The following is a 27,230-nucleotide window of genomic DNA, read 5'->3' on the forward strand; positions in this document are numbered from 1 at the left end:
AAACCTAAAGAGATCTTAAAAATAACCAGAGATAAAGGCAGATTGTCTTCAAAGGAACAATAATTAGGCTGAGAACTCACTTCTTGAAAGCAACAATGAAAATCAGAAGGCACTGGAATAATGTCTGCTAAGTGCTGGGGCAAAATTATTGTCAATCTAGAATTGGTGAGATATATATCTTCAGATGAACAAAAACAGGGAGTGTATAATCAGCAGATCCTCAGTGAAGGAACTGCTAGAGAATTACTTTCAGGAGAAAGAATATAATCCTAGGAGAAAAGACAGAGATGCAAGAAGAAGTGGCAGGAAAAGAACCCTCAACAACAATTATAAACATATGAGTAAATACAAATAAATCTTGAAAATATTACTGTATAAAACAAAATTAACTACTAATTTGTGTGTCAATGAAAAAACAAGGTAGAACTAAAATGTTGTACAAAAATAGCATTTAAGTCAGGAAGGATGTGATCAGAGTTAAAGTATTCTAAGATCCTTATATTGTTTAAAAGAGGGTAACATTATTGATTGGCTTTAGACTTGTTAAGGATGCATGTTAAAAATTACTAAAATAATAGAAATATAGTGTCTAACCTGCAAATAACTAAAGGGAAAAACAATGGAATTTAAAAAATCATTAAATCAATAGATAGCAAGAAAGGTAATAGGGAAAGTGGTAAAAATAGAAAGCACTAAATAATATGATGGAGTTAAATCCAAATATATCAATGATCTCAGTAAGTGTAAGTAGGCAAATCTATCCAGGTAAAGAGACAAAAAATTATCAGGTTAAATTTTAAAAATTTCAGCAATATGACATTTAAATGAGATGCACCTAAAGCATTAGAATATGAGAAAGATAAAAATAAAAGGATGAGAAAAATATAAGGAGCAAATAGTAACTGAAGAAAGCACGTATCACTGTCTTAATATAAGATTTTAAGATCAAAGTCATTATTAGCAATAAAGAAGGTCAATATGTATGGAAAAGAGTTCACTTCACAAAAATATCTATCAGTTCTAAATTTGTATGCCCCTAATGAGATAGCTTAAAAGAGACATTTATAAATTCATTATTAGAGTGGGAGATTTTAAACATGATTCTCCAGTATAAAATATAATCAGACAGATAATAAGAATACAGATGATTCAAACAATTTATATAACTTGTTTTATCTAATGACATATTTAGAATACTGAACTCAACATCTGGAAATACATATTATTTTTGGGCACTTATAAAACATTAGTACAAATTCACCACATACTAGGTTATGAAAGTAAGTAAGCCTCAATAAATTTCAAACAATCTTTAATATATATCTGACTAAATGCAATTAAGCTAGAATCTAGTAACAAAAAGAAAACTAAAAACAAACAATGTATTTGGAAATGTAAAAAGTTCACTTCTGAATAACCCATGGATGAGAAGAAATCATAATGGAAATTAGAAAATGGTAAAAATTAATGATAATAAAATAACATCAATTAAAACTTGTGGGATATTATAAAAATGGCAGGTATTTAGAAGAAAATTTATAGCTTTAAATACTTATATGTAAGATGTCAGAAGAAAGACAGGGAGATAAACCCAAGGAAAGTAGAAGGCAGGAAATAATAAAGACAAAAGCAAAAGTCAATGAAATTAAAAGATACAATAGAAAGGATCAATAAAGTCAAAAGTTGGTTCTTTGGAAAGACTAATTAAATGGACACACTTCTGGAATGACTGATGTATTAGTTTCTTATGGCCACTGTACAAATGGCCACAAACAGTAGCTTCAAACAGCACAAATATATTATCTTACAGCCTGTAAGAAGTCCAGCAGAGTTCTCACTGAGCTAAAATCAAGGTGTTAGTAGGGTTACATTCATTTCAGAGGCTCTAGGAAAGAATACATTTATTTTCTTGTCTTTTCCAGCTTCTGGAAGCTGCCTGCTTTCCTTGGCTTGTGGCTTCCTTCGATCTTCAAAGCCAGGGATGGCCTGTTGAGTTTTTCTCCCATCTGACACATGTATGATTACATTATGCCCACCCAGATAATCCAGGATAATTTCCGTATTTTAAGAACAGTTCATTAGCAACTTGAATTCCATCTTTTGCCTTAATTCCTCTTTGCCATGTAATATAACATATTCACAGGTTCTGGGAATTAGGATATGGACATCTTAGGGAGGCCATTATTCTGCCTACTAAAACTGAATAATCAAAAAAGAGAAGGCACAAGTAACAAAGTTAGGAATGAAAAAGGGACATAGAAATTTAAAATATAATGAGATTATTATGAATAACTTTAAGTCAATAAATTTAAAATATAAAGACACATTTTTAGAAAAATATAACTTACCAAAACTTACGTGGGAAGAAATGGAAAACCCAAGAATCGTACAGCAATAAAGAAAATTGAACCAGTGGTTTAATTTTCCTGAAAAAGCACTAGGTTCAGATGCTTTTATATGCAAGTTCTGTCAAACTTTCAAGAAATGGATTGAACAGATAAATGCTATTTTGTTATTATTTATTTATTTATTTATTTATTTTAACATCTTTATTGGAGTATGATTGCTTTACATTGTTGTGTTAGTTTCTGCTGTATAACAAAGTGAATCAGCTATATGTATACATATATCCCCATATCCCCTCCCTCTTGCATCTCCCTCCCACCGTCCCTATCCCACCCCTCTAGGTGGTCACAAAGCACCGAGCTGATCTCCCCATGCAATGCATAAGTGCAATTTTATAATAAACCTTCTTAGAAAATAGAAAAAGGGGAACATTTTCCAATTTATTTTTAAGGCTAGTATATCTTAGTATCCAAACCCAACAAAGACAAAAAGGAAAACTTTACAGGCCAATCTCATTTATAAATACAGGTAAAAAACATTTAAACAAAACATTAAGAATCTGATTGCAGCAATGTATAAAAATGATCAAATTAGATTTATTCCTGGAATGCAAGATTGAGTTAGCATTAGAAAATCTAATAATGTAATTCACTGTATTAACTGATTAAAGAAGAAAGACTATATAATCATCTCAATAGTTGTTGAAAGAGCATTCAATTATATTCAACAGCCCTTATAATTAAAAACTCTTAGCAAACTAGGAATAGAAGAGAACTTCCTTAAAGTGAAACGGGATGTCTAAAAATGATTATACATCATTCTCAGCGTTGAACATCATAAGCGTGCAGGAGCAAGCAAGGATGTCCTCTCTCAACACCTCTATCATGGTACTGGAGGTCCTAGTCAGTGCATTAAGACAAGCAAAAGAAATAAATGGTATAAGGATTGAAAAGCAAGAGATAAAGGTGTCATTATCTGCAGTCAACATGCATATCTGCATAGAAAACTCAAAAGATTTATAGGAAAAATTAAAATTAATAAGGAAGTTTACAAAGTGGTAAAAAATAAAATTGATATTCAAGAGTCAACTGTATTTCCATGTACCACTAATAAACAGAAAACATATTTCTTGGAAGATACTATTGGCAATAGCAACAAAAAATAAGGTAGCCAGGAGGAAATCTAACAAAAGATATATGGGACCATAACGGTGAAAATTTGGAAACTTTATTAAAAGATATCAAAGAATACCTATATAGAGAGAAAGAAAGGAATAAATGAGTGATAAGAGAAACTCAGTAGCCTATCTTTTTTCTCCAACTGATTTTGAGATTCAAGTCAGAATCACAACTGGGTTCTTCACTGAACTTAGTAAGCTGATTCTAAAATGTATTGGAAAGAGCAAAGGGCCAAGAATCGCTAAGATGTTCCTAAAGAAAATGAACAAGGTGAGGAGATTTTTCCTATCAGATATAAGAGCTTTACACAGCAAAAGTAATTAAGTCAGTAACATATCTTTGCCAAGATAGAAAAATGGACTGATGGAACAAAATTGAGAACCCGGAAACAGTCATACATACGTGGATACTTTGATAGATTATAGAGATGTCATTACAGATAGTGGGGAAAAGATAGACTACTTAACAATTGGTAGTACAATTGATTGTCACATGTGGGAGAAACTAATCTGGTTTCCTACTTCATACTGTACACAATACCAGATAGATTAAGAACTTAAACATAAAAGGCAAAACTTCCAAACTTTTAGAAGACCATGTGGGTGAAGATCTTTTTAAAGGAGAAAGATTCTTTTTTTTATAAATTTATTTATTTTATTTTTGGCTGCGTTGGGTCTTCGTTGCTTCGCGCGGGTTTTTCTCTAGTTGCCGCGAGTGGGGGCTACTCTTCGTTGCAGTGCGTGGGCTTCTTATTGCAGTGGCTTCTCTTGTGGTGGAGCATGTGCTCTAGGTGCGCGGGCTTCAGTAGTTGTGGCACACAGGCTCAGTAGTTGTGGCTCACGGGCTCTAGAGCGCAGGCTCAATAGTTGTGGTGCATGGGCTTAGCTCCTCTGCGGCATGTGGGATCTTCACGGACCAGGGCTCGAACCCATCTCCCCTGCATTAGCAGGCGATTCCTAACCACTGTGCCACCAGGGAAGTCCAGGAGAAGAATTTCTTAAACAAGACACAAAGCACAAATTGTAAAGAAAATGATTGATAAATTCAATACATTCAAGTTAAGAGCTTCCTTTAACTAAAAGGTCATAAAGAAAATGAATGGACAAGGTACAAACTGTGAGCAGATATCTTGATAAAAAATGTAAAGAACTTCTTAAAATTTTAAAAAGGAAAGTTAAAAACTCCTAAACATTAATAAGAAAAAGACAAACAACCTACCGGAAAAATGGAAAAATAGAAAAAGTAGGGAAAACCAGGAAAATACACTTTTAAACCATGATGAGATTCTATTTAACAGTCACTGAATTGTCAAAACTTGTAAAGTGCTGGCCAAGATATGCATCAATGGGAAACTTTTATACACTGCAGGTGGGAGATTAAATTGGTCCAACTGCTTTGTACAATGATTTGGCATTTTCTAGTAAAATCAAAGATGTGCATACTGAATACCCAGCAATTTCATTCAATAGGTATGCTAGAGAAACTACTATATTTGTGTATCAGGAGACATGTTCATGAATATTCATAGTAGCGCTATTGTAAAATAAGTTTTATTGAGATATAATTTACATATAATAAAATGCTGCCATTTTTAAGTGTAAAGTTTGAGGTTTGACAAATGTTTACAGCAATGTAACTATCAACACAATCAAGATATACAACTTTCCAATACCTCCAAAATGTCCCTCTTTCTCCTTTGCAGAAGAACCCTTCTTCCACTATCTATATAGTTTTCAATTTTCTACAACTTCATATGAATGGAATCACATTAGTATATAGTCACCTGTGTTTGGCTTCTTTCCTTTGGCATAATGCATTTGAGATTCATCCGTGTTGTTGTTTGTATCAGCATTTTCTTCCTTTTTGTTGCTGAGTAGTATTTCATTCTATGGATATGTCAGGAATTGTTTATATATTCACTAGTTGTTGGACTTTTGGATTGTTTCCAGTTCTTGGCTATTATAAATTTTAAAGGTGCCATGAAAATTCATGTACAGGTATTTGTGTGGACATATGTTTTTATTTCTCTTTTGTAAACTCCTAGGAGTAGAATTGTTGGGTCACGTGCTAAGTATATGTTTAACTTAAAGAAAATAAAAATGTTTTCGAAAGTGGTTGTACTATTTTACATTCCTACCAACAATGTATGAGAGTTATGGTTCATAGCAATATTATCCAGAGCAGCAAAAATAGAAACAACCCAAATGCTCACTGTCAGAAGAATGGATATATAAATTGTAGTATATTCATTCAAAATGTGCCACAAATAATTAACTACAGCCATGTGTAGCAACACAACTAAAACATATTCAGTAAAAAAATCAAGTCATAGATGAATACCTACAATATAGTCCATATATATGTATACAGTAGGCTAATGCAACAAAATTCAATGTGGTGCTTAACCTCTGGGAAAGAAGGAGTATGTAGGGGCAGGGAGGGATAGGGTGCTTCAGAGATGTTGCTAGTATTCTATTTCTTAATCTGTGTGATAGATACATGGGTGTTTGTTTATTTTTATTATTCTTTAATTGGAACAATACATTTAATATATGCTTGTATATGATATATGTTTACAATAAAAGTTAAAAAAGAAAATAAAGACAGCTTAACCTTACTCTTTGGTTTTCTTTGAAAAGAAAAAGTCATTGACTTGGGCATTTGTCCTATACTGTAACTTATTTTCCTAATTCTACTTAGTATTCTATATCCTTATCTTGAAAGATTGCAGTCTTAGTACTGGAGTAATTCTGGAATCATTTCTATCTCTGGGAGTGAGAATTTAGATGTCTGACTCTCAGCAATATTAATGGCAGTAGTTAAATTCATATATCCTTGTTTATGAAGATGAGAATACAGCCCACCTGATAACAAAAATGATTGAGTAGACTTCATTTATTTCTTAAAATTATACTGGGGAAGGGTATGTCCTGTATTTCTTTCTTTCCTAATTGAATTATTTAAAACTAAGATTTAAAAACCATCATAAAATGACCTCATAGCCAAATATAAAGGATATATCTCAACAATTCTAGAAAGCCAAGTTTGTCACTTATTTGATAAGAAGACTGCAATATTGACAGTAAAAATTTCTCTATCTCCCTTCTAGGTCATAACATAAGAATATAAATTCAAGAAGTTGAAAATTTCATAAGATGAAAAATGCCAGTGAGAAAAATGGAAAGATGGCAAGAAATAAGTTTTTCATGTGTTTAGTAATACAAAAAAATCTACAGATTATAGATTTCTATCAAATGGTACATTCCTATCTTCTTTTTGGGACATTATTATTGAAGACAATTTTTTTAAAAATTAGTTTTAATTTGATTACAACTTTGTTTACAAATATATTGAGACATTACAAAATTGTGTATTTGACTAAAATACAATCTCTACCTCCCAAAACTTTTATAGCAACTCAAGTATGAAATGTGTTTATAGCTGGAAACTACATGTGAATTATTACAGAAGCAATTTCAAATGTAGAGGGCTGGTAAATGAACCTTTAATTTGTTAAATAAAAAAAATATAATCATCAGTAACGAAACAATTATGAAATTACTATCAAAGTACAAATTCAACAAGTAAAAAATGTGCTTTAATATCAATCAATAGTTTGATTTTCCTTTATGTTTGAATCAAGATGTATGACTAGGAGTAATCATTCTTAAAAATGAAGTAATTCTTTCATTGTGCTCCACATTATTTAGAAAATTTAAAAAATACATTTTGCCCCATATGATTATGAGAAATGGTAACGAAAGCCACATAAATGTGGAACTGAGCTTGTCAGCTATTTTCTCATGCTAGGAAATGACTGTCAAACTGAGAATATCTGAAAGAGAGGTTATCTATTCCTTAGTTTATCATTACTGCTACATAGGGATTCCCAATTTTCATATGGTGAGCTTTAATTACTCATGTGGATTAAATCTTACATAATCCTATCTTAAATAAAGGATGAATTTTAAATTTTTACTTTGGAATATGGGTTTGCATTTTAATAATATACATTTGAACAATTTTCAAAAATATTTTCATATATATCACTTGATGCTACTATAACCCCACAAGGTTAGCAGGATCTTGTTATTATCTCTATTTTGCTAATGAGAAAATGAGACTTGTGGAGACAAAGTAAGTTATTCAGGTATCTTGGCTAATAACAGCTTTAGCACTAGAGTCTTTGTCTTTTGCTTTGAACTCAGTCTTCCTTCTATTATGCCATTATTTCCAAATCTGATATTTGTCTTCAGACCAAAATAAAAATTATGATGCCATCCGATTAAATTTCAAGTAGGTTGAATAATGGTCACCCAAATATATCAGGCGTTAATCCCTGGGAACCTATAAATGTTACCTTATAGGGAAAAAGGGTCTCTACACACGTGATTAAGTTAAGGATCTTGAGATGGGGAGATTATCCTGAGCCTTATCCTGGTGGGACCTAAATCTAATCACAAGTGTCCTTATAAGAGAGAGGCAGAGGGAGATTTGACACAGACAGAAGAGTAGAAGATGGAGATACAGAGGAGAAGGTAATGTGACCATGGAAGCAGAGATTGGAGTGATGTGGTCACAAGCCAAAGAATGCCAACAGTTCCCAAAATTTGGAAGAGGTGCAAGGTCTTCAGAGGGAGTGTGGTCTTGGGGACGCCTCGGTTTCAGACCAGTAATACTGGCATTGAATTTCTGGTCTTCAGGACTGTAAAAGAATAAATTTCTCTTGTTTTAAGCCACCAAGATTGTAGTAGCTTGTTACAGCAGCCCTCAGAAACTAATACAGAGATACTGTTCAAGTTTTCCATTCCCTATTCAACTCCATGCAATTCACTTGAGCCTCTATTTGGGAACAGATGGATTCAGAGGAAACTAAGGTTTGTCCATTAAAACTTTCCTAGAAAAGAGAATGGTTACAATGCTAGGGTTTCAAAGAACTTCTCAGCAGGACTTTTCTTCTCTGAAAATTAATAGGGAATGTTGACAAATTTTTAAAAAGAAATAATTAAATGGACTAGATATTGTGAATTCATGTGAAAACAAAGTCTTGTCAGTGATAAACAGAAACATACTGAATCTGCCTAAGAAAAACTGGGAGCTTATTGTGTATTCATTTGAATGCCAAAACCTCAAAATTTTACAGTAAAGAAAGTTGTTTTTTGTTTTGTTTTGTTTTGTTTTTTCCTTTATAGGAAACACGTTGGAGCTATCATGCCTGGAAGTATGTTTACAACCTAATTTCACCTATTCATTCTCCTCTTTAAATTTTTCTTTCGTGACTTTTCTGCAACCAATAAGAGAAACTCAGACTATTATGGGAATCTTTGTAAATCACTCCAGTTTTCAAAACTTCACCAGGATTTGCCAAGACATCACAAGTGAATTTAAAACGTGCTCCTCATGTTTGGCTTGTGAGTCCAGAGGAAACATGGATTTTATTTCTCAGGAACAAACATCAAAAGGTAAATGCAAAAGAAAAGTGAGAATTAAAATTATCAAGGATAAATAACCTTATTGTGTTAAAAAAGTATTAATAATACATCCCAATTTTAAGTCTAGTGGCTCTGGAACACTCAGCTGTGTGGTGCTCAATGAGTGACTTACAGGCTTTGAGATAGTATAATAACTTGTTCTTGGTTTACTTTGATTTATAAAAAAATCTATGTTTAAAATACATCAAAATGCCACTATAATCCATGCACATTTAATGGTTAAAGGATTATTTAGCAAGCTCTCTTCAAAAGTACTGAAAAAAGTCTAAGTAAACTTGCAGGTTCTCATATAAAATCATACTTTGATTCCCCAAGGAGTCATTGAATCCTTGATGCATCCTAATAAATAAAAAAAATTTGGATATAGACATGCACACATAGGGAGAATGCCATGTGAAGATGAAAGCAGAGATCAGGGTGATGCTTCTATAAGACAAGGAACACTAAAGACTGCCAGCAAACCACCAGAAGCTAGAAGGGAAGCATGGGACAGGTTGTTCCTCACAGCCCTCAGAAGGAAGGAACCTTGTCAACACCTTAATTTTGAAAGTGTAGCCTCCAGAACTGTGAGACAATAAGTTTCTGTTGTTTAAGCCACCCATTTTGTGGTACTTTGTTATGACAACCCTAGCAAACTAGTATAATGTGGGATGGGAAATATTGTTGTGACCATTTTGGAAAATAAAATCTGTCCCACAAGTCATCAGGGAAATGTTTTCTTTTTCTTTGAGATGCTCCAATTTTATTTCAAACTCACCTAGTTTTCACTCTTTTAAAAAATGTAAGCACCGTAATTGTTATTTTTACTGCTGGTATCTTCTTGTTTCTACTCTTTTTTGTTGTATAGGATGGAGGGGATTTAGTTTTGAGTTCTATGTGTTTTCTTACTATGTACTACTGTTTTTTGTGAATAACATTTTCTTAATCTCTTTCTAGTTCTTATCATGAGAGGATCAACGGAAGTGAAGGCAAATGATTTTCATTCACCTTGTCAACATTTTAACTTCACTGTAACTCCTATGGTTGACCACTTGGAGGAATATAACATTACCTGTAATCTAAAAACCCACACTAGAAGGTCAGCAATCAAAGAGGAAGATCCAACCAAGGAAACAGATATAAACCATACTTGTAGAATTATGGAACACCCGAATAATTGTATAAATATTTCTTTGCACCTAGAAATGGATGTAAAAAGTAAGTTTTTAAGGAAATTAGAGGGAAAAGGAGAATGGAATATAGACACAAAGTTAAGTAAGGACTATCACGTTAACTGCATTGAAAGTCGAATAGTTGAAGAATTTTATTGATGAAATAGCAAAGCTGGAAAGAATGTTAGCCCTTTATCTGTTTATTTTTCTTTCAAAATGTGCTTTTTGTGGAGCCCAGCTGTACTCAGAGGTGGAGGAGACGTCTATGGGTTGTGATCTGAGGGGTATTAGAAAGACCCTCTGCCCCAGAATAACTTCTGGGAATGCCTATTAGCTGTGCTTGAGGTAACACTATCACACTTGTGTATTAAAGGATGATATTTCTTTTTAAATTTAAATATACATATACATTGTGATGTGCTATTAAATTTTGAATTGATTTAACATGTCCTCTCTTAGAGCTGAGAAACGGACCTGAATTAAAGGGATTTTTGATGTATTGCTGTGAAGATAGGTGGGGTACAGATTAAGCATTTTGAGTCACTGGATGACTCTGAGGGAAAGGTAGGAGTCTGAAATATAAGACTTACATATATCTTAATTCTGCTTAAGGTTGATTAACACTCTAGTCACCCTATTCTGAATTAACACAATTGATCCTCACTACTAAGCAGGGTACCCTCACTTGACCCATAAACTCTACTCTTGAAGAGCATTTTATGATATAACCATTTAATGAGTGCCTGCTGTATGCCAATCAGTGTGCCAGGCACTGGAGACACAGAGATAGATGGATGTAAGACAATGGAGTCAGTGCAATCAGTGGGACAGGTGCTATGGCAGAGTAACTTGTTGTGTTTTCTGAGGTTCCAGACATAGGGAAGCCTTTCAGATTGCCTTAGAATGCTTTTCTAAAGCTTTAATTCTATTAGAGGTAATTATTTTAAAATGTTATATTGATTTTAAAGCAAACACAAATATATAATATGCATGCATTTTTAAAGTGAAATATAAGACTTCAAATAAATTTCTCCTGTGAGTTAGTTTGCTCAAGGCCCTACAGTCTCTGCAGTTAGAGGGGTATTTCAAGGTGTGCGTATGTGTAGGGGGTATGGGAGAGGATCTGAGAAGCTGAACAGGGGGGTTAATTCCCTCTGGCTCAGGAATGAGGTTGGAGGTTCTGAAAAGACCACATAGAGAAGGAGACTATGATGAAATCTGAAAGATAAAGAGGTTTAGATTATATATATTCAAAACTTATACTTGTTTCAGTGTCCATTTATGTATCTATCTAATTGCTTTTTATATCTTCTAAAACATGAAGGAAAAATAAGCATTACCATATTCATTATTTTGAGAATTAATTTTTGTGTTAATGGAAAAAATCATAAATTCCAGTCAAAGTGAAGTAGTAATTGACAGCTTTTATGGGTCCATAAATCAGAAAGGTAACAGAGGTGTACAAATATGTAGTCTTTTTTCAATTAATTTTTATTGGAGTATAGTTGCTTTATAATGTTGTGTTAGTTTCTGCTGTACAGCAAAGTGAAGCAGCTATACATGTACACATATCCCCTCTTTTTTGGATTTCCTTCCCATTTAAGTCACCACATTGCACTGACTAGAGTTCCCTGTGCTATACAGTAGGTTCTCATTAGCTATCTATTTTAGACATAGTAGTGCAAATATATAGTCTTGTATTTGGGAGAAAGTATACCTATTTTGCCATGTGTAGAAGATTAAAAATTTATTCATATTTTACTCTGCTGTGCAAAGACTAATTTGATCTCCCTTAAAAGTCCTATCTACTGGAGGGTGGTGGTGGGGGGGAACTAAATTTAGACCAGTCTGGTAAATTTACTCAGAAAAAATAATTTAATCCACCTCTTTAGATTTTTTTCAGATTCCTGTCCATTTCCTCTTGTTCCTCTCCAAGACGGCTACAGGGACGAGGAGTAGGGGGACAGCATAGGATGTAGGGAGATACACTCATCTGTGTTCTCATTGGTGCTTTGGTGGGTGTACTGGCTGGCTTGGCCCCAACTGTGTACATTCTGCTATTGTAATATAAAGTTGGTGAATGCATGGTTCTTTTCTCATAGCTTGATCAGTGCCCATGATACCTTGGTATTGGGCCCACCTTGACTCTTGCTGGCACTGCACATCTTCTATGCCAGTTAACTGCATGCTTTTATTTTGCTGAGTGAGGTATGCAAGTCTAAATAGTGTGGAATGATGTTAGGAAGGTTGAGTGCTGCCATTCCAGTCAACCTCTACCTTCTCCATTCAGTGTCTTCTCTAAATAAATGTTCACTGCCTATTTAATGTACATCTGCTTATGGAGTGGGGTACCTGTAAAAGGGGTACCCAGATCATGAGTCCCAAAAGAGCAGTCATCTAAAGGTATTAACAAGTTATATATCCTGCTAAGTTGAATAAGTACTAGCTGTGCTTTGCATACAAGGAAGAGAGTACATAGGGTGGCTTAGAAAGTCAGTAGACAATTGTGTTTTGGACATAATGAAGTCACCCTCCTTTAAGTTACTGATTCCTGGGTCTGCTGGCCAGTGTGTGTTTATGGGACAAAAGAATATCGTGCCAAGCTATTGCTGATGGTGACTCTCCTTCCATGTTGTCTCACTGTCATTTGAATGAGCGATTTTTTACCTGTATCCTTATTAAATTTAGGCGAGAGTAACTGTATGTTTAACTAATGCATGCACTTGATCTGATCATTGCCACGCGAGCCCCTGTGGAAAGAAGGTCTGATTAATCATCTACCCTGGTCTCTTATATGCCTCAATCCAGCCTCTTTCTTTGCCTTTCCCTTTCTTCCCCATCCTCATCTTACACACTGCATCTTTGTTGATTTGAGGATACATTTTTTGGCTGCTTGGCCCAGGGCCAAATTGTTAATCACAAATGGCTCTGATTCTGGCACTCTGCTTGTTGTGGTCTTAACCTAGTGATAGCAATGATAGCAAAACTAACATCAATATAACTTGGAAGTGAAATTAATCCTAGAATTTTGAAATTAATGGATCCCTGGAAACCACTTGGTCATGTTTCTTCATTTAATACGTTAGGAAAGAACTCAGGAAAGCAAGTGACCTTGTAACAGTGATGGTTATATATTCAACTTTTCAGTTATGGGCAGAATATATATAGTAGAAGCCAGCTACATCACCATATTGCCTCTTATCTGCTGCATCATTTTACCATATTTTTATAGTACATTTTTCTTTGCAGGTTTTATTTGTTCCATGAAGATCATTTGGTATGTTCTGGTTCTATTAGTTTTTATATTTTTGCTCATCTTCATTACCCACAAAATACTTGAAGCCCACAGGAGAATGCAGAAGTGGCAGGGTAAGTATTGAAAAATAAATCCATCTTTTGGGAGAATTCATCTCGTATCAAGGTACTCCTAATCTTATCTGTAGGTTCAATTTCTTTTTCTAGTTCAATTTACCACTAACTGAGCACCTACTGTGTGTAAGTGGTGATCCTAGGTAACCCAAGGAACATAAGCATAAGTAAGACATAGGGCCAGCTCTCCAGGATTTTCATGTGTCTTTCTCCAGCTCAGACAAGTGAATAGAAGGGGAAGAAAGGCTGCGTGAACTGGAAGGAGTTGGTGCACTGCAGGTTGAGCAGAGCTTGGTGGAAGTGAGGGCAGAAGACGGGTAGAAGAATAGGGAGTGGTGATAAAGAATTTTGGAGTTGGAGGTCTTGAGCTCTAGGCTCTAGGTGATGAGCAGGAGTCAATCTTTAATAAGTGTGGGGGGGACAGTAGATTTTTGACTGTGAAGCACTAAAATGTGTAGTTGGAAATCAGGAAGTAGGGGTGATATTAAAAAAGAATTAACTAGTATAACACGGGCATCCACCTATCAGAATGGACATTGACTGTCAACTACTATCATGGTCTTCTGGTGTGCACCCATGTATATACTGGCCCTACTGGTGTGTGAGCATGTATACATGACCCTTCTGGTGTGCACCCGTGTATATACTGGCCCTACTGGTGTGTGAGCATGTATACATGACCCTTCTGGTGTGCACCCGTGTATATACTGGCCCTACTGGTGTGTGAGCAGGTATACATGACCCTTCTGGTGTGCACCTGTGTATATACTGGCCCTACTGGTGTGTGAGCATGTATACATGACCCTTCTGGTGTGCACCCATGCACATACTGGCTCCACGGGCATGCACCCATGCAGATACTGGCTGAATATCAGACCTGATGGACAGTTTATAATATGAGTAGTTGGTCTCTTAAAGACAGGATAAACTGTGTCATTACAAGACTAGGCTTTGGAGTCACATGGACTTAGGTTAGAACCCTAGTGCTACCACTTACTAGTTATGTGACTTTGTGCAAGTTACTTGCCATGTTTGAGTGTCCCTTTCCTCCTCTGTAAAACAAGAATAATCACCATTCCCACAAGGGCTGAGGTAAGGATTGAACTAAAGAGATTACATAAGAAGTGTAACACAGTGCCCAGTGCCTAGTAGTTCTCAATAAAGGATAGTAGCATTGTGCTGGTGTAGCATTTCCCAAGGCTCTTGTGTTCTTTGCCAGGCAAGGCTGTGTTAGTCCTTTCAGTAGGCAGAAAGAGTGGTTGCCTGTAGGGTTGAGTGAAAGTTTCATTAATTTTTTTGGCTAAGTATTTGTTGGAGATATTTCTGAGAGCAGTTTCATATCAAGTCTTGTCATTGGTACCTTAGTATATAAGGCCCTAAATGCATTGGGTAATAACATCATCAGTATTGTATATTTGTAGAATAAACATTTTCAGAACATTTTCATGAGATTTTTACTAGATTCTCAAAGTTTATAAACAGGGTATGTGCTATTCCTTTCATTTTTTATAGATGAAAAACCCCTGAGCCTCAGAGAGATTGTTTTGTCCAAAGTAATGCAGCTAATAAAATGACAGAATTAAGACCCAGGGTCTTTCTAGTTTTGAAAATTATATTATTTTAAATAAATGTGTGTCATTTGCAATTAGTGCATAGTTTTGAGTTTCTTGATCTGTTTTTCTATAAATGATTACATATTAGGAAAGAGAGATAGAAGCCAGATAGAAAAAAATGCCTAGAAAGAGACCAATAGTGGGGAGTGACATTAAGTTTTTATGAACATCTACCTAAATGACAGGCTTACTGGCTTTCAAAAGCTTGCCTTGCAAATCCAAGCATATGAAGTAGTGAAAAATACCATGCTATTTATGACATTAAATATTATTAAATATTAAATATACATCAAATATTCTGTATATCATATTTATTGTATGTAATAATGTAAATAATATTCTGCATTTAAGAAGAGATGCATAATGGCATTTATGGCAGTGGAGAAGCCACTGATTTTAGAAAGTACCTATTTGTTAATGGAAAATAATAAGAAAAGGCTCTTAATGTCTTGTTACTCCAGGCTCTGCTCTGAATGGCCCATTTTCCTTGGTAATCCTTGGAACCAATATGGGGAATATATATTAAGAATGTGCTTGCTTATCATCTAAATATTTAATTTCTTTTCTTGGAATAGGTCATACATACAAACCTACATCTGTCCTCTTAAGAGGAAATGATTCTGAGAAACTGCGAACATTGAACGTGCAGGTTATTTCAGGTGAGTTCTGCAACATGCAGAGTACCACTTACGAAATTCCAACACTTCACCACTCACTATTGAGTAAACATAAGATCGAGTGATCTGAGCTCATTTAAATTAGTCTTGTAGCTGGAAGAAAGGAGCTGTGAGCAAATGAAATCTAGTTTAATATGTCTTATTATCAGGGGACAGTTATGATCAAAACTACCTCCTTAAATAATGGAAAGTTGGTTTAATTGGCAAGAAGAAATTCATGTGAGTAGGCAGAGGAGAGAAAGCAATAAGGAATAAGCCTCAGGTTTATTTTTAAATGAGGCAAGATACCATTATTCCTCGGAATTGCAAGAAGTAATTGCAGAGTGGGCATGGCTTTTGCTGGATCCTTCGCTTAGCAGAGGGTGTCACTGTACAAAGAGAACGTCTAATAGCCCCAATTAAAAAGTCCCCTGTCCTCTCCTGAAAACTAGAAATGGAATAAGGGAATCCTAATTAGAGCAGCTAAGGGGGCTGTGAGCACAGATGCTGTGGTTCGATCTCGTTCTTCTAATTGTGAAACCTCCTTCTGAATTCAAGTTGTCAAACCGCATTAAAAAGAAAGAGAGAGAGAATGCAACGTGGGCAAAGGCCTCTTTTTCATCAGGGAGAAATAACGTCCTTGACTCTTTGAAAACCACAGAATTATGACTAATGTTACCACAGCTCCTTGCACACAGCCAGGGAGTGGGTGCCTTCATACTCTGTGAGAAGTTAGATAAGGAGCTTCAAGTCTGGTGTGTAAACGGTTTTCAAAAATGGAAGGAAACTGAGCAAACCCCGAGCGCCCACCATAGCTGCATCTGTAACCACATGGAGATTTGCACAGCATTTCACTGGGTACTGTGCTGAGACTTTCCTTAGTTATTTAAACTAGGAGGTACTCACACCCCTAGCGTGAGGAAAAATTGGGTTGGGTGCACCTAAAGAGCTCAATTAAAAAAATTTAGACTTTCTACTCTCATAATTAGCAGTAAAATTATTAACCTATGGCTAATAATAAGCATTAGCTAAGTAGTCATTTGACACCAGCTAAATGCGAAGAAAGTTGATGAAAATTTTGTGGGGTCAGTGACAATCTTGTTTGATGAATGACATAAGTATCATAGGGCGGCTTCAAATGGCAAAATTAACTTTTATGGGGAGAAAATTGCATTTCCTCTGTTCTCCCCTCTTATCAGTACCCTGACGTTCATGTACCAGGCGTGTTTTAACCTGGTGCTGCTGGGCTTTTGGTTGCCTTAGGAATTCTGGTACTTTCTCTTTTTAAGTCATAATTTTGAGCATCACAGCCTCATCTGAGAAAAGGTCAGCAGTTCCCGTCAACAAATATAATCGGGGGAATCGCAAATTTAAAGTACTAGCTAACCACAAGACTAACCTCACAGGTTCTATTTATGAGCCTGTGATTTTCATTCACCAGAGAAATCTGTCTCGGCCATCCTTTCCCTTTAATGGCTCTCACAAAAAATCCTCTGGCTTTATTACCAGGCACATAATATTAATGTTTAGAGCGGGCCAAGGGATGACAGCCTTTTTTAAAACCAAGAGGCCTTTTGAAGCTTAGCATCTTAAAGAGGGGTAGAAGCAGATGCTTTCTTGTTATATATATTCCTTTAACCTACATGCAATTTTCCCCTCCCATTCTAAGTTGCTCTTTCTGAGAGCGAAATGAGAAGGAAATAATGTCTCCCCCGAGTGCTGATTTTAAGGTCTCTCTTTGTAATGATGGATTATAGGCAGCAGTGAGAATCTAAGGGTAAAAAAAAATGTGCCAGCGTGGTTCTCGGGAGAAGCAGTAACACGAGCGAAAAAAAAAATGTAGTTCAAAGAGAGCAGTGACTATAGTCACATTCAGCCGAGCAGCTTGCTGTCAGCTCTGGCTGTACATTCCAGAATGTCTCTCTAGTTGTTCATGTATTGCAAAGTAAGTACTGTGACACACATACACACAGAGCTATAGATAACTCACACCCTCAAAAAGATAAGAGAGAAATAAGGAGAGATTACCAACACCCTGGCACTGCACGGGGCTTGGCATGTACTGGGGCAGGTTAAACACTGATAGAGTAAATAAGCCTCATCGCTGTAGAAAGAGATATCATACAGAATCAAATCCCAAGCTTTTATGTGTCTCCGATATTTTCTTCCTTGCTTGGGGAAGTGTGATACCTTCTGTTGCCTGCCTTGGTATTAATCTATTTTACATTTTATTCACTCGACTATTCTCTTCACACAGGTGATAACTCTGTCTTATTCATCTTTGGATCCCTGTCCCTAGCATAATATCTGGCATGTAGTTCATGCACAATAAAAGCTTATTAAATCGCACAAACCCTAAGGGGAAATGAGTATTGAGTAAAAAGAGAAGATGAACGAGAAATGAGTCTTGGGGGCTGGGAAATGTGAAAACAAATGGAGAGACAAAGAGTGTTCAGAGGGAACATAATTCCATTTCATTGAAGAACATAAAATGCACTTTGTAGAATTGCTAAGGATATCAAAGAGTAAAAAAAAAATCTTGAAGAAGAGATTTTGAGATCGATGCAAAAGTAACTTTGAAATGCATCCCTAGAAACGGTGCTTAATGAGTTGACCACATTGGGAGACCAAGGCCAGGGGCAGGAGCAGTGTACTAGGACTCGAATTATTGGATGCAGACAATAGAAACCAATTTGGCTGACTTGGCAGAAAGGAAATTTATTGGAAAACCAGTAGGTAACCCATGGAAGCAACAGGAACATTAGGCAAGCTGAGCTTATGCAGGAGTCAAGAGAGGCCAAGCAGCCAAAAATACAGCCCCACAGGAATGGTCTGGTGAGAATGCGTCTGCTGGAGTCACCACCACTGGATGCTCCCTCTGGGCTGCTAGAGCTTCCCTTTGACCACCTTGCAACTTTGCGTCCAGGATTGCAAGCCCTAAGGAGGGGTATCTGGTTGACTGAATGCAGGCCACAGATTGGTACTCTGGGTACCAGGAGGCAGGGAGAGGAGATATCTGCCCCTCTGGCTTCCTGCATACTTGAGAGTACCCCTGAGATGTCCACATGCTGGTCAGCCAACAAATAAATATCTACAAGCACGACACCAGGTTCCTAGGATTCGAGCCTCCACTGCATGGGTCAGCCAAGGGAGTCCTGTCATCTCTCTACTTTGTCCATCAAAAATGGTGAGATCTTTAAAACTTGAAGTTCTTCACCTTCAAATATTCAACCAAAATCTGTTGAACACTGACTATGGGCCAGAAATTGTTCTAAGCATTGCCGATGCAGTGGCTGTACCACAGCGCAGTCCCCGCCTCCATGGAGCTGACACCACCCTTCAGCAGATTCAATTCCTAGCTCCTTAGGAGAAGGGAAGCTAATTAAGCTATACAAACTCATTCAGCACCTTCCACGTGCACAGTACTTCCACACACATCATTTGATTTCATTTCATAAGAACCTCACTTTTTTTCCTGGTGAGAAAACTGAAGCTAAGGGAGTTTAAAGTAACTGACCCACTGCCAGATCCCAGCAGGGTTAGGGTTCACACTCAGTTCTGTCCAATGGCTGCACTTTCCAGCACATCACTTAATGGCAAGATGAACTGGGGAGTTTACTCCGGCTGGTTCAAGCCACAGATCAAAACTTTTCTCGCTCTTTTACATTTAGCGCTGGGAACTGAGATGAGACATTTTCTCTGTAAGGTATCAGAAGCTTGTGTGAGACAATGTGAGTCATCCTCAAAGTAACATTTCAGCACTGGCACTTAATGTGGGTGGGCTCTTAAAGCAAAGAAAACGGAAATTCATTGTGAAGGAGAATTGCTAAATGCCAAAAGGAAGTGGATGACCCAGTAATATATATTACCCCAAAATAAAACTAGTGGCAATGTAAAATTATAATTTGCAGCATGTTTAAGGCCAACATAATAAAGACTAAGCAGGTTTCAATTTTCTGCCGAAGAGAAGATAAATTACTGGTGCCAGATGTCTAGCAACCAAGCAAGATAACATGAAAATTTAATTTTTACTTGCTTAACTATAATATTTAAGACTAAAAACACAGATTGGGGTTCATAAAACAGTAAAGGTTATAGCCACCTGCTTGGTTACAGAATAGATCAAGATTCAGAGGGTGACTCTACATGCAGGAGGAAATTCATAAAGTGTGAAGAATCTATAGGCAAAATAGGATGATTTATTCTATTCATTCATTGAATGACTTTATGTGACAGCCATTTGTGCCAGGTCTGAAAAAACTGATAAGACATATGCAGATAAACATCTTCTCCATCTTCGCACAGACTCCCCCTGCCTGAACCATCTGGCCTCTCTTGCCACCTCCCTTGCAATCCTCCCCTTTTCCCACCCTGCCTTTATCTAGTTAAGTCCAACCCTGTCCTTCTGACTTTGGCTTAACTAACACTTCCTCAGGGAAGTTGTCTCAGAGCTGGTGGACCAGGTAAATTACACCCTCATAACATCACACATCTCTCTTTGTGGCAATTATCACTGTTGCTTTTTTACATTTCTGTTATTATTTGATTGATGTCTCTCCTATGAGCCAGTTAGCTCCTTGAGATCCAGGACACTATCTGATAATACTTATCACTGCATCCCCAGCTCATGGCACAGTACATATAAGAGTTCAGAATAGGTACCCAATAAATATTTGTTAAATAAATACAACTCTACACTGTCTATGTTGAAAGAATGACTGCCGCTGTCTTACAAAGACCTTTCAAATACTTCCCCCCCAAATTATAACTCTTGATAATGCCTACCCAAAATAACAAAAGGAGAATGGTTAAACACTTCATCAGTTTTATTCCTTGGCGTATTAAGGATACCTGCAGTGTGAATGAATTGGAAACTGAGTCAATGGCTCAGAGTATTGGCAGCTGTCTGTTCAAGGAGGGGTTTTTTTCCCTCTTTAATTGTTATTTCTAGATAATTCTGCAGTCATTTATTTTTCCATCCTCATTTGATTTTCACACTGGCCAGATTTGGAATAGCTGAGTAGTTTTAGGATCACTGTTAAAAATAACAGATGGATCTTTGAACATAGTAGGGAGTTGGCGTCTTGAATAATGGAAATCTATTTTAAGCCACCATAATTGGTTCTATTAACCCTAAAAGGCTACTAGCTATCTTGGGCTTGCACAAAAGTGCCTGTGTTTTTATGTGATGGAAAGGTCAGAATGATGCATAGCAATATTGAAATTCTGCATTCCTATGACAGTAAGAAGAAATAATTAAGACTGAAAAGTTTTTTTGAAGCCAGATTAGAGAACTGAATAAGAATCACCAAACCATCTGAAAATGTCCACATCTGTCTTGACCGAAGCAATCTGTGACGATTAACTTGAATTCCTTCCTTTTTGGAGAGGCTCTTATGAGGAAACCAAGTACTTTGTGGGTAACAGTTTAGACATTTATTGCCATTGTCTCCACAAAGAGTCATGGCTGAATCTCCCAAAGTACGAAGGAGAGAAGGAAGCGCCCAAGGTCATCGCTTCCGAGTTTAGCTATCCATAGCCCTTCCCTGCTGAGTTCACACACAGGTCCTACTAAATTCTGAGCAGGGCCCTCCAGTGGGCTTAAAAAGATGCCAGTAAAAATACTTTGTTTTGCACTTAGTAGTGCTTTCTCACAGGGCACTCTTATTTTCCTTGTCCCCAAATTCCTGGGTGGCACCCCAGAGTTGACTTTTTGTTCTGCTTGAACCCACACCATGTTACTAAGAAACATGAGGCACAAAGAATTTAAATAACACTCTTTCAGTCATTCAACATGTATTTATTGAGTACCTATTATGTGTCATGCTCCAAGGTGGGTTCTGGGGAGTAAAACCATGCATAAAAATACAATCTCTGTACATAAGGAGGCAGACAAATAAGGATAAATTATGCAAATTTATGCAAAATTGGATAAATTCACTATTGGGAAAGTAGAGGTCACAGAGGGTCATAGATAGTATGGATACCTAAATCTGTTTTGTTCTCTTTCTTTTGTTTTTTGGCTTTCCAATTTAATAACCAAGTAAAATTTAGCTGAACAAGTATTTTTAGAGATAACGAATATCAAACATTGATGGGGCAAATTCCCTTAGCAGCCAAGACAGCCTGACTAGGATGGGGAAGTTTTAGATGTGTCTTCAGTGTGGGAGATGTACCTTGTCTTCGACATGAAAATCATCAGGAACAAAGTGAAGAAAATACCTCGTAAGTTTCCATTACTAAGTGGGAATCAAGAATTACTTTGGAAAGATGAATTGAGGTTAGATACCAGATGACATAGATATAAAGCATTTTGAAAAGTGATAACATTTTTTAAAAAGGAGAGAAAGAAATATCAGAGGTCAACTTGGACATTTTCATGGATGGAATGATAGGGGCTTTATTCAAGAACCTAAGGCATGGAGTTTTATTTTTAATCAAAGCTTCTACTGTTGGAAATCCATTTTGTTCACTAGACTCAACCAGGTCAAAACTCAGACCGGGGTTCTTTTAAATTTTTTAGGCTCTGCTAAGGTTCTTGGAAAAAGTCAAAGAAATATTTGCTTTAGAGATTTGACAAATTCATGAAAATACTTCTGTGAGGTTTTAAAATACTTCTGACTACTTCTGCTGACTTAACTAGTGTTGCTGAACTAATATGATTTGAAAGAAACCCTATTTCTCAGTGTAAAACTAGAAAAAAAATTCCACCTGTTTTAGCTATTCTAAAGAAGGTATAAAAATGACAAGATATCCTACCTTTTTGCTTTTTTATCAATTTTTCAGAAGTTTTCCTATTAGCATATAACTTACATGACTTTGGATACTAGGAGAAATAGAAGATAACGTACCACTAGAGAGTTACTTCGGACTAGCTGTCATTTTGACAGATAATGGCTTTCTGAATTATGGTTATACCGTACTATAAAACATCAGCAAACCTTATGAATAAGCAAATGATGAGCAGTTTGGCTTTCCAACCAAAAGAGCTCTGTTAATTTTCTTTGATAATTATTTGGTTTCATGAATAGGCTCTTTTGAGATTTTAACCTTTAAAAAGAATTATCTCCAAATCTCGAATTCTGGAAGGTTAAAAGATGTTTTGTCAGGGAGGAAGCGTTGTGGGAAGGGATAGTTAGGGAGTTTGGGATTGACACGTACACACTGCTATATTTAAAATAGATAACCAACAAGGACCTACTGTATAGTACAGGGAACTCTGCTCAATATTTGGTAACAACCTAAATGGGAAAAGAATTTGAAAAAGAATAGATACATGTATATGTATAACAGAATCACTTTGCTGTACACCCCAAACTAACACAACATTGTTAATCAACTATACTCCAATATAAGATAAAAAGTTAAAAAAAAGATGCTTTGTCAAAGATGTCTAAACAATTATTCTCATGGTAAGTTCATTCTGAAGCTTTAATGTGCATCAGAATCAACCATCAAAGGCTCCTGGGCCTTTATGAAAGGAGATTGTAATTCAGTAGATCTGGGGCAGGGTCCTAGAACCTGCATTTTAAATTACTACCTCTGGGGATTTTCAAGCCAAGGCTCTGTTGATCACTTCATTCGTTTTCTATTGTTGTGTAACAAATTACCACAACCTTAGGGGCTTAAAACAACACATGTTCATTATCTCACAGTTTCTGTGGGTGAGAAATTTGGGAACAACTTTGCTGGATCTCAGGGACTCACAAGCTTGAAATCAAGATGTGAGCTGGCCTGTGCTCTCATCTGGAGGCTCTCCTTCCAAGCTGGTTCAGGGTGTTGGCAGAATTCCTTTCTTTGAGGCTGTAGACTGAAGGCCCTGGCTTCTTAACTGGCTCTCAGTCAGAGGCCCCTCTCAGGTCCTAGAGGCCAGCTGCAGACCCCTGCTACATGACCCTTTCTATAGACAGTGCAGACGTGGCGGCATGCTTCCTGAGCCCAGGGAGGGATGCTCTCTGACCCCAGGGAGGGCCCAGTCTCTCTATTAAAAGCTTTCACCTCCTTAAGTCAGACCCACCCAGGATAGTCTCTCTCAAAATCAACTGATTTGGGATGTTAATTACACCTGCAAAATCTCTTCATCTTAGTGTAACCTAGTCACCGGAATGAGATGCTATTTACCGCCCTGCCCACGCTCAAGGGAAGGGAGTCACGAGGGCTGCCATGTACACCAGGGGTGGGAATCTGGGGGCTGTTTGAGATCCTGCTTGCTACAGCCACCCTTGAGAAGCACAGATTTCAGAGGACAAAAATCACAGATGCCTGGGAACTTTCAGTGTGACACAGATAAGGCTGATAGATCTAGTCTCATAGGTGCGGTTGGTCCTTACCGACAATAAAATAAAAATGGAAAAACTGGTCTTGTTTTCCCACCTTTGCTCTAATCAGTCAAGAAAGCTTTGTCATTTACTCTTTACAGCTAAAGGCTCCATAGGAAAAAATGTGGACTTTGGTGGTGATTTTAGCATTTCTATAGGAATGAAAGGGCCCTCGGTTATCTGCTGGACATGGCCTCAAAAAGGCATCTATTCCCTTAAAGACTAGTTGCTACCTTAATTTTTAAAATGTCTAGTTAAGACGGATACTTTTCTGAGAAAACTTACAAAACCTCACATCAGAAGAACAGAAAATCTAAACAAAACCATTATCATAGAAGAAATAGAAAAATTGTCAGTTATCTCTCAAAAAACAACAGGAAGAGCAGTACACAGCGGAATTTTAACAATTTCTAAACAACAGATATTTCCAGTGGTATTTTAACTGTTATGACCATAGAAAAAAAGCCCAAGGAAGATTGTGTTTAAAATGAAAGTATCGAGCAATCTTACTTATGTCTATCTATGCAAAAATCCTCAACAAATATTAGCAAAAGAATCCAGTAGCACAGTTTAAAAAAAATGTATACATACATACACACACTCCTATGATCAAGTGGGGCTTATTCCACGAATACAAGAACAGTCCAGCATTAGGAGACCTATTAATGTCACTCATCATATTAACAGATCTAAGGGAACGATTGTTGGATCATTTCTATAGATGATAAAAATTTATTTGATTATATGCACAAAAGAAGAAGACTTAGAAGACCTACTTTTCTCATTATTTATTCTACAAATTTACTTCTAATTTTTAAAAGACAAATATAGCTGTTATGCTATATTCAATTGATTTAAAACATTTCAGCATAGATAATATGATGTTACAGTTAAATATTAAGCACACCACAAGAGTCTGAACTATCAACCAGAGGCTTTGCTAAGTCGAATGATGAATATTAGAAATGAGTTTTCGTTAGTAAAATTAGTGGTAATCAAAGTCCGAATTGTATGTTCATTGTTGAAATTAGAGGCATTCAAGATTTGTTAGTTGGATAAAATATTGTAGAAAAATGCTCCATGGCTGCACTAATTGGGTATGAGAACCCAGCCAACACTGTAACCTCTACTTTAGGAATCGTCCAACTCCTTGCATAGGTCCCTGGCTGCATGATGCCAACTGCAAGCCTAAGTCCTACCTCTGGAGCATGTCCTATCCTCCCCAAGTGAGCTGTGAAGCCCAAGTGACAGGGAGCATGGACTCACATCAAGCCTATACAGCAGGTTTTCCAAGCTGTGCCCTTGCCCTCTCTCTACTGGCTAACAAATACCTAATAAATGCCTGTATGTGAGGAAAAATTTCTCCTGGTGAGATTACCCATGCTCAAACTTTTTGGTGATTGATTTTATCTACTGATAAGAACCTAAGGGTTGTGCATGGTTAGACTGGCTTAGGTCATTTTACAGCAATAGCTGTAGGGATTTTGTAAACCTTTAGTAAAACTAGTAAAATTAAAAACAATTTACCTAATGATCAAAACACCTAAGACTAAATTATAGAAAGCATAATTCATATAGCAAAATCTAAATTAAAAATCCAGAAACCACACACAAAAAAGCAAAATGTATAAAATTTAGACAAAGTAAGGAAGATATAATGCTAAGTATAAACAATTGGGTATTTTGTATAAGTGTTATTTAATCTGTATTGTATACTTGAAATCTGCTAAAAGGATAGATTTTAAATTAAATTTTCTCAACACACACACACAATGGTAACTATGTGGAGGTGATGGATAAGTTATTTAGCTTTATCGTGGTGATCTTTTCACAATGTATGCATATATCAAAATATCAAGTTGTATGTACACCTTATATAATTACTATTTTTATATGTCAAAGATATCAATAAAGTTGTTAAAAATGAAAAAAATGTATTTGACAAAATACAATACCCATTCTTCATAAAAACACCTAATAAAAATAAGATAAATAGGTACTTCCGTAATATGATAAAATATATCTGTCTCAAACAAAAACTCAGAATCATGCTTAGTAGGGAAACACTAAAAGCGTGCTTAGCTAAAGCCAGAAATGTTCAAGAATGTTCACTATTGCCACTTTATCTACAGTTATCCTAGAAGTACTAGTCAACACAATTAGATAAGAGGCGGAACTACAAGGTTCACAAGTTGGAAAGGATAGGTAAAATGATCACTTATTTTGCAGATGATATGATATGTACCCCAAAAATCTAATTCCCTAAAAACATCTTTGAAAAGTTCAGTAAGGGGCAGGGTACAAAATTAATATAAAAAGTCAAACAACATTTATATATTTAAACAACAACCAGTTAGAAGATATACTGCATTTAAAACAGCTGCTGAAAATAAAGTAATTAGGAATAAACTTCATAAGAAATGTGCATGATCTTTCTGAAGAAAACTTCAAAAAATGCTCCTGAGAGACATAAAAATGACTTGAAGAAAAGGAATGGTATATAATGTTCTTGAAAGGAAGATGAATATAAAAAGATGCCAATTTTCCCTAAATCAATAAATAAACAAGTTCTTTTCCATTTCCCAATGAAAAATAAACTGTCGATAGTAGACAGGAAAAAAATGGACATAGAAGAATAAACAAGAGAAGTATCCATTCCATTATGGTACTGGTACAGACTAGATAAAAATATCCAATGAAACATTAGAAAGTTCAGGACTTTGGTAAATGATGAAAATGGCATATCAAATCAGTAGGAAAACAAAGAAATACTGAATGAATGATGTTGGAACAACTGAATAATCATCTAGGAAAAAAAATTTACTTAATCCAGAGCCCACACTAATACTGGAGTAAATTCCATACAGATCAGTGATTTTAATGAAAACATGAAACCACAAAAGTAATAGAAGAAACAATGGTAGAATTCATTTACAACTAACGCAGAACTAATCATGACACAAAACTCAGCTAAAACACTAATAAATTTGACCCTGTGCAAAAGAATGTACACAGCAAAAGCAGTTGGGGGAAAGTTATTTGCAGTTCATCACAGATAAGCAACCTTTCCTAGTATATAAGGAGCTTCTAATAATTGATGAAGAAAA

At 36.1% G+C, this 27,230-nt stretch overlaps 1 protein-coding gene across 1 annotated transcript in view; it reads left to right on the plus strand.

Moving 5' to 3' along the window:
- The window catches only part of TMEM156 (transmembrane protein 156), a 56,135-nt gene that overhangs the window by 14,636 nt on the left and 14,269 nt on the right, over positions 1 to 27,230 (plus strand). The window contains exons 2-5 of the mRNA XM_068541988.1: positions 8,717 to 8,986; positions 9,953 to 10,213; positions 13,417 to 13,536; positions 15,725 to 15,808. Of these exons, the coding sequence (XP_068398089.1) occupies positions 8,717 to 8,986; positions 9,953 to 10,213; positions 13,417 to 13,536; positions 15,725 to 15,808 (735 nt within the window). The remainder of the gene's footprint in view (positions 1 to 8,716; positions 8,987 to 9,952; positions 10,214 to 13,416; positions 13,537 to 15,724; positions 15,809 to 27,230) is intronic.

The sequence above is a fragment of the Eschrichtius robustus genome, chromosome 4 (assembly GCF_028021215.1).
Source record: "Eschrichtius robustus isolate mEscRob2 chromosome 4, mEscRob2.pri, whole genome shotgun sequence".
In the NCBI taxonomy this organism is placed as follows: Eukaryota; Metazoa; Chordata; class Mammalia; order Artiodactyla; family Eschrichtiidae; genus Eschrichtius; species Eschrichtius robustus.